This window comes from Eublepharis macularius, chromosome 14 (genome assembly GCF_028583425.1).
Source record: "Eublepharis macularius isolate TG4126 chromosome 14, MPM_Emac_v1.0, whole genome shotgun sequence".
In the NCBI taxonomy this organism is placed as follows: Eukaryota; Metazoa; Chordata; class Lepidosauria; order Squamata; family Eublepharidae; genus Eublepharis; species Eublepharis macularius.
Genome location: NC_072803.1, coordinates 49229847 through 49246734, shown reverse-complemented (window position 1 = coordinate 49246734; position 16888 = coordinate 49229847). Strand labels below are relative to the sequence as shown.

Genomic DNA, 16888 nt, shown 5'->3' with positions numbered 1-16888 from the left:
TCCAGCCACCACCTGGAGGCTGGCAACCCTATGTTATGCCCTGCTCTGCCTACCCACAACTCTTCTGAGTTAATTTTTTCCAAGATCACTTATCTCCTCTACTGTTACCAAAGCCATCGGGGGAGGGGGAGAATCTCTCTTTAGCTATTGTGATTATGAGTGTAAGAGGATGCTTAATTCTGCAATCTGATGCCCATTTATGAGAGGAAGACCCATAGAGCAACATAGTATTTACTTTTGAGCAGGGTGGGCCTTGCTTAGTAACTGGATGGAAGACCAGGGCAGAGCTGGATCGAGGGGGGCAGGGGGGTAGTCTGCCCCCGGTGCCACCAGGGAGGGGGCGCCGGGAGCAGCTGCCAGCTGCCAGAGGGCGCAGGCAGCAACACGGGCAGCCTCACAGCCCCCTGCACTGCCTTTCGTCTGCCCCGCAGGACAGGGGGTGGTCGGCTTGCCACAGACCCCCTGTCCTGCAGGGCAGGCAAAAGGCAGCGTGGGGGGCTGTGAGGCTGCCCGCGCTGCTGCCTGCAGCCTCTGGCAGCTGGCAGCTGCTCCCGGCGCCCCCTCCCTGGTGTCCTGTGGGGCAGGCGAATGGCGTGGGTGGCCACACTGCCTTTTGCCTGCCCTGCAGGGCAGGGAGTGCGAGGTAAGCCGGCTGCCCCCTGTCCTACGGGGCAGGTGAATGAGGCCGCCCGCACCATTCGCCTGCAGGGAGGCGAATGGCGTGGGCGGCCTCGCAGCCCCCCGTGCTGCGGGGAGGCGAATGCGGGGAGGTGAATGGCGTGGGCGGCTTTCCAGCCCCGCACGCTGCCTCCCACCCTCCGTGATGACGTCACCAAAATGACGTCATCGCGCACACGATCCGGCACTGGACCAGGGTCACTATGCACAGGCAGGCAATGGCAAACTAGCTCTGTTTGTCTCTTGCCTTGAAAACTTCAGCGGGGGGGGGGGTGTCTCCGTAAATCAGCAATGATTTGATAGCACTTTCCACCACCAAACAGGCATAAGAGTGTGCTACGAAGTAGCTTAAATTTATTGTTTAAACAGGGTGTTTCATTACAATTGCATAAAAGTTTCTGAACATAAAATCATCATTTTTCCATTCAGATACTTCATTCACTTCCAGCCTCCCCTTATAAAGTACAATGAGATTGGAGGCAGACATTTGAATATGTCTTCAAGTGTTGGTAATAATGTACAAACATAGATGTCCAGGGCAGAACAGGATGCTGCCATAGAGGAAACAAAGCTAAGTGGCTCCTACAGACTGGAGGCTCTGCAGAGGCTGCTCAGCTTGGACCTGGGACACACAAACCTATACCAATTGCCGTCTTTGATGAGTCCCAGGCCAAAAGCCCACAGAGGCCACACAGCTCCACTTGATCCTGGCTGCCAGTGGCCCTTACCAGGACAGTGGCCCAGCAGGAACTTCCCTGGTGCAAGGGAAGAGACTTCACGTCATGAGTAAAAGTTCTTTATTGATAAGATGCCAGTATCATACACTTATGCCATCCTTGCTAGGACTGGCGGCTACAGACAAGTATTAAGTAGATATAGATTCCCCAAGGGTACTCCTAAATCCCACCCACCCCCCTTTCTCCTGACAGTCCTCTAACTCTGCAGACAGAAAAACAGGCTGTGTGATTTACGGACTGCTCCAGGTCAAGCAGGCTCCCAGACTCGGTAGAGATTACAACAGGAACCTTACAACCTTTCCGTTCCCAGTTTCCCACCTCGGGTTCAAATAACAGAATCACCCCAACAGCATCAGCTTCAGCTGCAGGGGGTATTGAATATGACGGGTGATCCTGAGCACCTGACACCTGGCAAGTTAAAGGTCAGTCTGTCCCTGCATGCATCCTCACTAACTGATGCTTATTTCTATCTGTTAAGGTGGGTTCTTAAAATGAATTTTAATAATGAAATTATGGATTTCCTTAAAGTACATATTAATCTGAAAAGATTAACATACATGTTTTGTTTATAGTTAAGAATATACCATTCCTCTGCTACAAGAAAGTTCTTCTGCCATAACCAGTTTCCTGATACCGTATTTTTCTAAAATCCTTAGCCATGCACTCCTCCTTTTATCCCTATCTCTTTTCAGCTATTTACAAGGACTTGCAACAATCATACCTCTTTTGTCCCAAATTCTGATCAATTGAATATTTTGGATCTTCTTGAAGCTTTTGCTACATCTCTGGAGCCTGCATGTATTGAAAGCAAGAACCAGGGATTTTGTCACACCTGTGTGCATCTCTAAATTCTCTATACTCATCTCAGAAACATTCCATAGTCAAGGCACAGAGAGTACTCAGGGATTGGATTAGGGGATTTATCACCAGCAAAGCAACAGCACTGTAAATAAACAAGGCAGAAGACACACTCATTAAGTGAAAAGGCTAAAAAACCTGTAACCACTGAACTTTTATCTGGGCCAGTTATATGTCACATATGTTAATCCTGTTTTCTCTGGCTTGTTTTTCATGTATTCAGAGTACTGTGGCTGCAGTCTGAATGAGCCTCAGAAATCTTCGAGGCTGTGTATTATCTCCTCCCCTTGTGCAAACCATCATGGTCATTGATTGTAAGCTCTTTACATTAGGGATTAGGGATAGATTAGGCATTGTGCTTATTCACAAGCCACATGGTTTCCCAGTGGGCACCTTATCTGAGTTGGCAGAGGTACTTTCAGGTGACATGCCGAAGACACCTAGACCGATCATTCCAAGGGAGTCCAGCCTTCATGCCAAGGATACATCACTGGGGCTGCCCCAGGATTTTATAACCCCTTTGACTGTCTTGGGTCTCTTCAAATTGTGATGAGCCCAACACATGAAAGAGGAACTTAACATGAACCTAATCTTTTGCACCGATCCTTGAAGAAAAGTTTGGTTTGGGGATTGGAGATTTGACCTCAAATATAGTCTGACCACTACCTACTCAAGGCAAAGGTCAAAGCAAGCCCAGCTCCCCACTGGAAAGGGAGCTCAGTTAAAATGGTCCTCCCGTGAGTGCTCATGGATCCTACTGGATTCTGGAATCCTCAAGGAGGGAGCTAATTCCAAACACATGCCCGGTTGAACTTGAGGCTGAGGTGAGAACTCCTTGAAGCTATCAATGAAACTCCCCCCACACACACACACACTGGTTTACCATGGAGCTGGGCAATCTGAAGAAGGCTAGATGTCTAGAATTGTGCTGGCAGAGAATTCATACTGAATCTGACAGGTCATGCTGTAAAGCTCATTGTAAGACCTAGAAAGCAGCAGTGACAACAACAAAGAAACGTTGTCTCTGCTATTACATCAGATAGTTCATGACCATCCCAGTGGTTCAAGGTAGCTCAACATCTGCTGACACCTAAATCTGCTGATTCCTAAATCTGAACCTTTATTGTCTCAGATCCAGAGGAGTTAGCTGTGCTAGTCTGTAGTAGCAAAATAGTAAAGAGTCCAGTAGCACCTTTAAGACTAACCAACTTTATTGTAGCATAAGCTTTCGAGAACCACAGCTCTATGTATTGTCGAAGGCTTTCACGGCCGGAGACCGATGGTTGTTGTGGGTTTTCCGGGCTGTATTGCCGTGGTCTTGGCATTGTAGTTCCTGACGTTTCGCCAGCAGCTGTGGCTGGCATCTTCAGAGGTGTAGCACCAAAAGACAGAGATCTCTCAGTGTCTTTATCAGATGCAGGAAGATGCATCTGATGAATGCATCTGACGAAGTGAGCTGTGGCTCTCGAAAGCTTATGCTACAATAAAGTTGGTTAGTCTTAAAGGTGCTACTGGACTCTTTACTATTTTGTCGTCTCAGGAACAGACAATTAGCTATGATACTGTTGGAAAGGGTTTTTTGCTGATAAAATGCCAAGAATACCCTCTGATCTAAATGCCAATTGTAACATAGGTTCAGCAAAAGAAATGCCTAACACACCAGCTGGTCAGCTTCAAGAGGGGACTGGACAAATATATGGAGCAGAGGTCCGTCAGTGGCTATTAGCCACAGGAGATAGATGGTATTCTCTTTGTGGGGAGGTGGTGCTCTGTTGTCTTGGTGCTGGAAGGAAGGCAGTGGGAGGGCATCTGGTGTCCTGGCCTCACTGACAGTCCTTTAGATGGCACTGGATTTCTAGCCACTGTGTGTGACAGAATGTTGGACTGGATGGGCCACTGGCCTGATCCAACATGGCTTTGCTTATGTTCTTATGTTCTTATGTCTATTTATGGACCATCTTGACCCAGTTTCCATGATGGATGCTGACAAGATCCTGAGATCCATGAGGCCACTACTTGTGCCCTGGATCCTGGCCCATTTTGGCTGCTAAAATCACGTAAAGACTACATCAATGAGTCCTTAGTATCTATTATAAATCAATTGCTAATTCAGGAGACCTTCTCCATCCACTACTTTAAAAAATTCCTACAGAAAAATTATGTGGCCGATTATCGCCCTGTCTGTAATCTGCCCTTTCTGGGCAAAGTGGTTGAGAGAACAGAAGTGGATCAACTCCAGGTCTTCTTGGATAACTCTGGTGCTTTGGACCCTTTTCAGTCTGGTTTCAGGCAGGGACATGGGATGGAGAAGACCCTGATGGCTTTCGCTGACAACCTCCAAATGAATGTAAACAGAGGCCAAGCCTCTTTATTGCTCCTACTGGACCGCACCATCTTTTTTAAAAAAATTATATTTTATTCAATAATTTTATAATTTTACAGTCATTATCAATTAATAAAGACATAAACAAACAATGAACAGATTTAAAACATCTGCATATGTAATTTTTGTCTCCTTAATATTAATATAGCAACGTCGACAAAGTAGTACTTACAAACAGTACTTACAAAGTAGTACTTACAAACAGTTGTACAGTACTTACAGCTGTACAACTATACAGTATTCTAAGAAAAATTCAAAGATATGCCAGCCTTTGTTAGTATTCCATTCCTGAGGATGTTTGCATCGGACGAAGAGAGCTGTGGTTCTCGAAAGCTTATGCTACAGTAAAGTTGGTTGTAGTCTATCTTTCCATTTGTGACTGTGGGCAAACTTTTTTGTTTCCATTTGAAAGCAATAACTGATTTGTCTATTGCTAATAGGGCTGAGGTAAGATTAATTCTAATTCTTGGTATGGAAGGATCTGACAAAAGATTCAACAATATAACCTCTGGTGTTTTAGGCAGCCCATACCCTGAGATGGCTTCTATTGTTTTGATTACATTCTCCCAGAAGTTTCTTATTTGTCTACAATACCACCAGCAGTGCATACATGTTCCTACTTCACCACATTGCTTCCAACATTTAGGAGGGCTTGTTTTGCTTATATGATGTAACTTAACAGGTATCAGATACCAATCCATAAGAATTGAACACGCCATCTTGTTGAGGAGCTTGGAGGTAGAAGTAGGCCTCCGGGGATGTATATTGGAGTGGTTCAAATCATTCCTCACAGACTGGTCTCAAAGGATTGCCATTGGAGACCAATTATCATCAGCGTGGGACCTATCCTGTGGAATTCCACAGGGCACAGCCCTGTCTCCCATGCTCTTCAAACTCTATGCAAAACCCTTAGGCCAAATCATTCATCGGTTGGGGGATAGCTGTCATCAATATGCTGACTTTACTCAGTTCTATATATCCTTATCCAAATCTCCTGGTGATGTGATAGAGGTCCTGAATCACTGCCTGGCTGCTGTGGTTAAATGGTTAAGAGTGAACAAATATCCTGGAAAGTGAGAGGTAATGCTGGTTGGGAAGATGGAGGTCTTGAAGGACACTGTGCTCCCCACTTTTGATGGGGTTTGGCTGACCCTCACTAATTTAGTTAAGAGACTTGGGGTTATATACTGGATCCAACCTTACTGTTGGAGAAGCAACTTAATGCAGCTGGAAAAAATGCTTTCTTCCAACAGACTAGCCCAGAAGATGGCCCCCTGCCTTGATATAGACAATGGGGCCCCCTAGATCCACGTCACAGTAATACTGAGACTAGACTACTGTACTACACTCTACCTAGATCTCCCCTCAAAGTCGATCTGAAGATTCAAGTTGGTGCAGAACACCATGGCTCAGCTATTATCGGGAGCCAGACAGAACATGCATATTATTCCCATTCTGCAGTCACTCCTTTGGCTGCCTATCAGTTACCATGCTCAGTTTAAGGTACTGGCTATCAAATACAAAGCCTTTCATGGCTTTGGTCTCTTATATCTGTGGGAGGGTCTCTCTTCCTATGGTCTTCCACAACAACTCCACTAAGCAGGGCCTTCTTCAGGTGCCACCATACAAAATCAAGAAGTACCTGTACACAGGCATTCCTTGCTACGGCCCCCACCTTATGGAACAGCCTGCCTGATGAGATAAGGAAGGCTCCGGCCCTCCTGGCTTTCTGCAAATCATGCAAAACTGAATTATTCGAGAGGTCTTTCTTCACAGGAAATAGGTCTGTACTATAACAAAATTGTTAGAAAGAAGCTTGGAGTAAAGGATTAGGGACTGCAGACTATACCACTATATATAGTTCTTACTATCTGTAGTTGTAAGTGGGTTCCTCCTGTGAAATTTTTGCATACTTAAGGAGTAATGTTAATACTTATGCTTTGTTTCACCTGCGTTTCCAATTTCTACAAGTCAGATCCTATTGCACTGTCTACTGGACGTCCCACCCTGTTAACTGTATCGATTTATTCTGTGTAATTCACTTTGAGACCCAGCATGAAAGGTGGACTATAAATAATGTAAATAAACAAAAAAACAAATAAACTGAAGACCTGGTTTGGAACAAAACACAATTTGTCTTGGCATCTGAAGTGACTGCTTTAACAAACTGTAGCTCATTTTTAACAAATTGGAATTTTAAATCAGGATAAAACGTGAATCCTGGTTTGAAGGCAAAACGCAATAAAACTCAGTAAAATCATCCAATCAGAATGTAACAGTTCGTTACAAACCAGGAAGTCTTTGGCTTTGACTCGGTGCATGAGGGGAGGCGGAAGGGAGCATGCGAGCCTTAGAACTCCCTGGCTCTGTCTGTTTACACTGCCGAAACTAAATAGTGCTGCATGATCACCAAGCTGAATCCTGCAGCTCTCCGAAAGAGAGGGGTTAAGTGAAACATGCCATGGGTCATTTAAACCAAGAGAAAGAAAACTCTTTTTTTAAAAAAGAACCATGGTACTGAAGGCATGTGTCAAAGGCAAAGTCTTTGCAAAGGAAGCAAAATGCAAGCACCTCAATTCACTTTGCTTTTCATTCTCCAAAGCAGAAATGTTTTTCAAATGCTCCGTGTCCATGTAAGATAAGATAAATTGACTTCAAAAGAGCATTTAGTGACTTAGAAACACTTTTCTCTTCCTACTGAGAGAGAAGCTTTCCTATAGAAATGTAGCACAGCAGACTCAAGTTGAATGATGAAAAGAAATTAGAATTACATTCCCATGTGTTGGCTTAGTGTCTCATGAAGGTCCTTTGTAAATCTTTTATTGGGTGCAAATACAGCCCACTTCTTTCACTTTTTCTCACCGCCTTGTTGGAGGTGTGAAGAGGCAGAAGACACCACTGAAAGACCATCTCCCCACCCCCCACCCCTTATTTGCTTGAAACAGAGTATACTAACTAAAAGAAAGACAATAAATGACATGCATCTGACAAAGACAGCGGTGGCTCTCAAAAGCTTATGCTGCAATAAAGTTGGTTAGTCTTAAAGGTGCTACTGGACTCTTTACCAATAAATGATAAAAGTCTCATGGTACTGGAATTCTGGGATTGGAACTGCAGGTGTATGATTCAGCCTTAAAGGGCAGCTACTACTGCGGGAGGATCAATATGGATTTGGGTTGGTATCTATATTGTGCTTGTCTTTTTCTTTACTATGACTTAAAGAAGTCTGGTGAAGGTGCCTTTGATTGGAAAAATGATACACAGTGGAAGAGAGAAGCCCTTCCTCAGTGCCACAGCCCTGACTGATGATTGGGCCTCTGGCAGCTGCTTTTTAGGGCCAAATTAAACATGTCGGTTGGCTCTAAGTGGAAACAGGTACATAAAATAATGAAAAATGGGAAGGAGTTGTTCACCTTTTATCCTATATTATACCTCAACAATGAGCCACTTCAAATGAGAGAACGGAACATTAATGCCTAACTGAACTGCAGGGCACACTGTCAAGAATTAACAACAACAACAACAACATTCAATTTACATACTGCCCTTCAGAATAACTTAATACCACATTCAGAGTGGTTTACAAAGTGTGTTATTATTATCCTCACAACAATCACCCTGTGAGGTGGGTGGGGCTGAGAGAGCTCCAAAGAGCTGTGACTGTCCCAAGGTCACCAAGCTGGCTTCAAGTGGAGGAGTGGGGAATCAAACCTGGCTCTCCAGATTAAAGTCCTGCTGCTCTTAACCACTGGCTCTCAATTCTCATTAAGGCCTAGGAAGGACATGTAGATCCAGAAAAAAGGGGCAAAAAGCCCGCGCTTTCTGCTGGCAAAGGCAGAGTAGAAATTTCTTCTCTCCCCTCACAGCACTGCCTCACCGCACTGAGTGAACAAGCACTTTTTAAGATGAGTTCCTTTAATGTATGTCTGACTGCGAGTTCAGTCGCATACTCGTGCCCCAACAGGTATTGGGCATATTGCATAGTTACATCCTAAGAGACATGAGAAAAGAGTATGCAATGTATCTCTATGACTAGTGAGAAGAGATGCAATCGACGTTGTATCTTTGAGGGTTTTAAAACAACACAATTTCATATTGAGCACAAAAGTCAGGTTCAGGACACGGAACCAAATCAACATTACGTGAGAGAACTGTGATCTGCTGATTTCTTTTCCAATGTAATGATGCCAATCTCTAATTTTGATGACAGCAGTGCTGCTCTGGGAAGGGACGCTCAGCCCTTTCCCCTTGTGCCATTTACCCTAGTATGAATCACCGTCCCAAAAGCATTAGCCGTGCTAATAGCAGCAGAGATCCCTCTTTCTCCAGAGACCCAGAGAGGAGTATTGAATCTGCAGTCTTGCAGGACTGTTTGCCTCTACTTACCTCTGCTTGTATATTTGCAAACAAAACCAATATTAAAGAGGCAACATAAGACCAAATGAAACGAAACCTAATAGTGCTACCCTGGAGCACCTCGTTGCTCAAGGAAGTGTGCCTGTCTGACACAGCACGAGAAGATTCCACAGTCAGACTCCTTTAAATAGTACGTTCAGTCACAGCCTTTAAAAAATAAATTACCGTGACCTATTCTGAGCCTGAGAGATAGGGCAAGACAGAAATTCAGACAGGCAAACAAGCAAGCCTCTTGAGAAAAGATTTATCTGGCAGGCTAATGCCCCTCAACTTGCTGTGTTGTAAATAATCACAGGGGGTCAAACCGGAATCTCTATTCCTTACCAGTAAACATGCCAGGCCTTCACCCTCAGCCGTTTAAGAGTTACATTTTCTCATTTGTCACTATGGCCTAGATGTCTCAGTCTACGAGTTTAATTGCTTTCCCTCAGACTGAGGACTACATGAGGAATTAGCTAGATTGCCGTATCATCCTCCAGCCCAAGAACTGGTGCTTGCCTAGTCACCTATCTAACAGGAAAAGGTTACATTCTGACAACGTCCTCTTGTCTCCTCTGGGAAGACTTGGTAGCCGATTCTCCTCATGCTTAGATACTGTATATACAATTGTCTTAAGTAGGATCAGATGGAGGTTTTATCTGCAGGTTCATTAGCCGAGGCAGGGAGGGCTTTTTGCATGTTTCTTTGTAAAACGTAGGGATCTTTCCATAACAATGAACAGACATGGGTTTATGTCCCATCTCTGTCATGGATCTACCGTATCACCTTTGGGGTCACTATGTTATAGCCATGAGCACAAAGGACTTTGGAACAGGATTATAGAAATTTATGGAGAACTGATTTATCAATGGCTGTTGGATACTCTATCTAAGAATGGGAACTCTGTATTCAGATACAGTGTACCACTAAACAGAGAACGACCATCTCCACAACGTCCCCTTTGAGAATTTCCCAGGAGTATCTGGCTGGCTACTACTGAAGTCAGTGCCAAGTACAAGGACCTTTCACCAGATTAATCACATCGATATTTTTTTTTTAATCTTTCAGTCTATCTGTAAAAAATTACCAGTGACCCATTTCAAGGGATCACGAGGAGAACAAAAAGAACAAAGATTTTAAAGGATTTGTCAAATTAAAAAAAAAAACTATATAAATTTTAAATCTGTAATGGTATTTTGCAGTAGATCTTAATGTGACTGGAAATAGCCAACATTATAAACACAAAAAGGCACAGTTTATGAATGGGCATATAAAATGAACGGCTCCTTTTCTGAACACTGGGAAACCACAGAGTTGCCATGCAGAGATAAAGCAAGGTTTAGCTAATTGCAATCAATTCCTGCTGAGCAGTAACAGTCAGGAAGGCTGGCCAAGACCTTCCGTTTGCAATGACCACTTAGCTTATATAGCCTCACAGGGTCGATGGCTTATAAGGTAATTGTCTGCCAATTCATCTTGTCATAACATTTCCAGTATCGCACTCTTTGTTCCTCTGGACCTGACCGACTTAGTTCGGGGCAATCTGAAACTAAGGGCTAATTCACAGAATCAGTTTCCCCTACATATAAGCAATGGCAGCAGGAAATGTAAGCAGTAATTATGCTTTATACAGACACAGCTAGCATTATCTGCCAATCGTCCTCTACTTCCCATGGCTTCCCCTGCTTTGCCTCATTGCTTCCCAAAGTTGTTTTGCTATGCTCTTTCCTATGAGCATATTCAAATCGGGTTTTCTCACTGTGCGGATGGGAGGGGTTGGGATTTTTGAGCCTCCCCACCCACTTTAGTGCCATTTTTCAGCCTTTATACTCTTGTAGCTGCCATTTGCCATCCATACACAGACACAACAGAGGACTTTTTATTCTAGCTGTTTGTTCTTTTACAGCATCAGTGCAGGGAGCTGGTGAACAGTAACTAGGGATGTGCACGTGGAAAAGAATTGGTATTTTTTTAAATTCAGATTTCAGGAAAAGCATAAATACTGGTATTGAATGCATTCAGATCCCCTACAGAAGTTCTGGGATTCCAGTTCTGGATTTTTCAAGAATTCCTGAATTATTCCGTTGCCCTTATTCCCTATGGTGGGACTTTTTTCAGGTGGGATGGAGTGGCTATTTTTTACTCAAATGACACTAAAATTGCAGAGTAAATAGTGTTTCCTGTCCACTAAACACCTTCCAAGTTTCAGGTGAATTAGAGTAAGGGGTCCAATTCTATGGGACCCGTAAACAAGATGCCCCCAGCCATCCTAATTTTAGAGCTGTAGCCTGGGAGGAAAATATGCCCCTGGAAAAGGCCCCACCCCTACAAATGAGGGAAGAAAGGAGAAGGACCCAGCCAGACCTGCAGCTCTGCCATTATTCCTTGGGAGGGTAATTTTTTCAGGGGGTATGGACTGGTTGTTTTTCAGCCTAATGACACCAGAATTGCAGAGGAGCTAGTGCTGTCTTTCCACTAAAGCCCCCAAAGTTTCAAGAGTTCATATGAACAAGGTGCCCCCAGTATGGTTGCCAGGTCCCTATACCGACAGAGATGGTGGGTGTTTCTCACGCATGTGATCCAAATGCTGACATGATAATATCACTTCTGGGAAATGACATCATCACACCAGCAGTGGACTTCTTCCCACGCTTTGTGCAAGGTCAATTCAACCTGTTTGGTGCCAAAACTGGCCCCAGTCAAACGCAAGAGCACTCCTGCAGCTGGCATGATGATGTCATTTGAGGAAGTGACATCATCACACCCAGGGGTCATTTCGTAGAAAAACAGCTGGAGGAACTCATTAGCATAATTCATTAGCATAACTCATTAGCATATGCCACGCCTCTTGCCATCACCAGAAGTGTGTCATTGGTATAACTGATTTGCATATGCCACACCCCCTGACACCACTTATTCTGGCTGTTTTGGAACCAATCCTGGCCATTCAGGGCTGAAATTGGGCCCAAAATGGTCAGGATCAGGCCACTGATGAGCAGGAGAGTGATCCACCACCCGTCAAGAGGCCCAATCCAGGCCAAAATGGGCCCAAAATGGCCAAGAGTCAGGCGGGTGGGGCCACCTGACATGTGAACTCTTTGGGGAACTGCCGGAACTTCCTTCCTGGCACGTTCCCCCTCAAAATGAGCCCTGATCACACCCCATCAGAAGCGTCCCTGGTACATTCCTGCCCAGGTTGCATGCTGGTGGTGGATGATTGCCAGGCAGTTTGCCACCTCCCACCGATCACTAGCGATTGGCAGGCAATGGGGCAAACCCCCAAGAGATTGCCCACTACTGACAGTCAACTGCGAACCCTAGCCCACATTCATCCTATTTGCAGATCTATAGACTAGGAGTGTGTAAGGGCCTTGCCCCCACAAAGGAGAGAGGGATGGAGAAGGAACCAGTCAAATATGCAGCTCTACCAGGCCCTGCACCTGGCATGTGCCAACCGAAAACTGCCCTCTCTGGGCCACTGGCTAGGAATTTTAGAGATTTTTCTTTTTAAAAAGGCAAGACACCCAAAACTGCTAAGTATCCAAACACAAAAAGCTACATAGACTTTGGGGGCAGGGGGAGGTGGGCTTTGTCACCTAAGAACCTCACATTTGCAGAATGTCATGGTAACAATGTATAATAGCAATTTTTGTGTATATTTTCAGCTTTGGAATTTGAGAATGCAAACCCCTAGCATTAACATCAAATTTGGCTCTAAGGCACTTTGACATCCATGGTGAAAGTAAAGCAAGATATAAACAAGACACATACATTCTAGTGAAAGTCCTCCCACCAATGTTGAAATGTGATTTTTCTTTTTATTTATTTTGCTCTACAGTCCACCCTGAGTGGCGTCAAGTTCTGAAAGCACCCAAAACTGTCTCTTCCTCACCTGCCTTAAAGATCCACTCCAAGTAGCCATTGAGTTCCCTTTCAATCTGCTGCTGCCTCCGGAGTTTTAAAAAGGCCCGGCGGTTTTCAACTCTCTCTCGTTCTTTTGCAAACTCCCTGCACGAAAAGAAACAAAGAAATGAAACAATTTAACATTCAGCTAGTTAACTGACTAACTATAATTAATTGGTCAACTATAAAATTGCCTCTGATTTTTTTAATGTAAAATATAATAACTTCCAAAGATTGCAGATGACAGGCACCACCTCAGAAGAGGTGTTTCCCCGTTCTGTCACACAGGCATTCCTCTTCTCTGGTACTTTAGAGAACACCTCTGAGATAATGTGTGCATGCGAGAGTAGGCATTATCTAAAACACAACGCATATATTTTTTCTTGTTTTATTCAAATGCAGATTTGCGTATGATTGCATGCAGATATAATTAATTAAAACTCAAATGGTTTCTTTAATTGGGGGACAGCTCTAAACACAACTCTAACTCCGCATGTAAGAAGAAAATTCTCTTTGTCCTGTTACTGAGAGCTGAGCCATACATTAAAAAAAAAAAGACATGATAAAGCTCTACTGAAATAGCAACACCAGTGAGGCATAGTGATTAGTGTGTAGGACTAGGATCCAGGAGACCCAGGTGCAAATTCCGACACTGACATGGAAGCTTGGTCCAGTAAATCACTTTCAGCCTAACAGGGTTGTGAGCAATGTCTCCATTTTGGAGAAAGCAAGGGCATAAATAAAGTATGTAAGTAACATTGGAATGCAGAGGGGGAGATTTGCTTGTCTGATTTTTTTCCCCGTGTTAAAAAAACCCTGCACCTTGAAAGCAAACATGTTAGGGATAATACTAAGATAGATTGCTTGACATTCCAGCTTCCCATGGGCAAAATTGTTGGAGGTACCCTCTGTAAGGTCTCAGAGTCAGCACACTATTTTTCTTTAATAGAACTGTAAGCCACAAGCCAGTCTGAGGGTTTTAGTTGGCAGACAAACATGATACCAATTTTAAAATAAGCATGAAATGTTGTTTGCTTATTTTACTAAAATATATAGATCCTCAGCATTACCGAATACACCATCACAAAAAATGTAAAACATTGAACGAAAGGAAAAATACTTAAAGAGGCCAAAATAACACGTACACTACCCCCACCACAAGCAGATAAGAAAAGTTCTCATTAACTTCAATAAAACAATCAGCAGCATTTTATACAGAAAAAGTCCCATGAAAAGGAAGAGTTTGATGCCAGAAATGAAAATCAGAAATGAGAGGGGATGGCCAGGCAAACCTCCTTGAAGAGGAGGGAATCAGAGAAATAAAGGGAATCAGAGAAATAAAATACCATGAGCACATCCTCTTGCATTTTATCCCTGCATGATTCCTTCCTATACAGCACAGAACTCTCCAAGCTGTCCTAAAGAGTTACTTTTATTCCTTTTAGACATATTTGGTCAGTCAAGAACTTTACCACTAATGCCAACGGAATTGCTTTTCAAATGCTCACCCTAAATTCCCCCATTTCTCATTAGCTGCTATTTCGCCGAGGCCCGATGACATCTCCACTCTCCAGTTCTGCTTGTGGCTCTTTTCTTAAATTCCCAAGCATATGACCCACACCCATAATCAAAACAAGCTCAGTGCTTCGATTGTCAGCAAAAGGGAAATGGGGGCATGAGTGCCCTGGGCAGTTTCATATTCATGATCTTCATTGCGCCTGTCAAAACTGTCACTTCCATTTAGCCCGGAGAAGCAGCATCTGACCTGCTCCCACAAGCTCCTGAGCGATCTCATGGTGCTTCTTTAATGGCCATCATCTGATACCTGCCATCAGCTCTCCCCATGTTCTGTTCCAGGACCACCGTCACAATCTCTTGCCTCCCCTTCCCTTTCACCTTTGGCCCTGTGTTTCGGGTACAACAGCTACAGTATCACTTGTTGCACATTAAGTGCCAAATTTAGCATTCACCAAGCCCCTCTTTTAAAGAAGCAAAAACAGAAATTGTCAGCTAGGGTGCTTCTTTTCTCTTTGCTCACTCACCCTCTCTCTCTTTTTAAAAAAAATATTCTCCCTTCTGGTTCAATGCGTCAGACACTGTCACCGTCACTCAGTTTTGATTTCTCATTGAGAAGAGAGTGGGGGCCTGACAGCAATGAGGAAGCAATGGCCTGCATACAGTATTGCCAATATTGTGTTGGGTTTTTTTTGCAGCACTGAGTGGTGAGGATGCAGCCAGATGGATAAAGGTCTGAAGTAGGAATCCATGGCTCTTTACTGGGCCAGACTTTGAGCTGGGATGCAAGCCATAGGTACAGTTTCAAGAATGAGAGGAAAGAGTCCAGTAGCACCTTTAAGACTAACCAACTTTATTGTAGCATAAGCTTTTGAGAACCACAGCTCTCTTTGTCAGGTGCATCTGATGAAGAGAGCTGTGGTTCTCGAAAGCTTATGCTATAATAAAGTTGGTTAGACTTAAAGGTGCTACTGGACTCTTTACTATTTTGCAACTACTGACTAACATGGCTAACTCCTCTGGAAGAGTGAGAATGTATGTCCAATGGAACAAGCCTCCTCTCATCCTGGTCAAACTAGGCTTCTCTACGAATACATAGTTTTCACAAAGGTATCACTGATCCCATGACTTGGGGAACCTACCTTGAGATTTTTGTAAGGCATACAGGTTTTGTTACAGAGGACAAATGAATCCAACTAGAACTTTCAAATCTGATAAAAATTCCAGGCAAGCCACTTCTGGATAAATGACAGCTGTCATCTGCTTAAATCTTAACAAGCCATCAAGAGTCTAGTAGAAAAGAGCACTGCATTGCATGATTGAGCCCCAGAGCTAGCCCCAGTATGATCAGCGTCAAAGGGCAGCAGTGAAAATCAGCGTCTCTCCTTCTGCCATTGCTTAACGTCCAGATGCTCTTGCTTGATTTTCTTCTCTAACATTGGGCACTGGGTCCAGCTCTGACTGAATTCCTACTACAGAGCCTCTGTGCATGCCCTTCTTGCTGTCATCCCTGTCCTCTTTCTTATCCAGATGCAGCAGTGATGGAAACAGTTTGCGGCAGGTGCTGCAGTAAGGTCTCAGTTGCGCTGTAGGCACTGCAGTACGTACAGCAGCATCCAGGACTGCTGAGGCCCATGGAAAATGTAATTTCCATGGTATTCGGCTCTCTTTGGGCACTGTTATACGCATGTGGTATCCAGAGATCCTGGGTATTATGCAAAAATGTGATTCCAACATCCCTGAATACTGCTACACATCCTCATGTCAGCATCCTGAGACAGCTGGGAACCATATGAATGCCATTTGCCATGGTTTCTGGCACGCTTGTGTACACCTGTGATAACATCTAAGACATAAATTCTGAAACCATTGCTCCTGCAGTCCTTCTTACCATCTCCCCTAGACAAATAAGTGCTCAAGGAACTTGCCTGACTTGCAAATTGGCTCCTGCTAGAGGATGGTAAAAACTAGAAGCAATCCCTGACACTGGCACAAATTGGACCCACCTTCTTTGCTGGATCCTCCCTCTCCCTATCCTTCTTGGAACTAGAAAATATGGCAGATGTTGAGCTGATATGAATTCTCCAGGTGGGGACACTAAAGTAGGCCAAGAAAGATGGATGGCTTTTGCGAGAAGCTAAATTTGGAAGTGATTGTTGCTGTGTGTAAAACAGTGCCCAAGAAGAGAGATGCAGTTTATTGCACAGTGATATGTGAAAGAGCCAATCGCACCCTATGGCATAAAGACTAGCAGAGCCCAAGTTTCCTGAAGGGTGAGGGTGAAATAAAAGATGGATGGAGCAGCAAAGGACTCCAAGCAACACGTGGTAGCGCAGAGCCAGTCTGGCTCACTGGGTGTCAGGGATGAAAAATGGAGCCTATTTCTGGCACACTGTGGTTGGAGCCATGCAGCCTGGAT

The 16888-nt window shown here is 44.2% G+C and overlaps 1 protein-coding gene across 1 annotated transcript in view; it reads right to left on the bottom strand.

Annotated features, from left to right (window-relative positions):
* CACNA1B (calcium voltage-gated channel subunit alpha1 B) overlaps positions 1-16888 on the bottom strand; it is a 443389-nt gene that overhangs the window by 220755 nt on the left and 205746 nt on the right. Inside the window, exon 8 of the mRNA XM_054997363.1 lies at positions 12944-13059. Coding sequence (XP_054853338.1) covers positions 12944-13059 — 116 coding nt within the window. The remainder of the gene's footprint in view (positions 1-12943; positions 13060-16888) is intronic.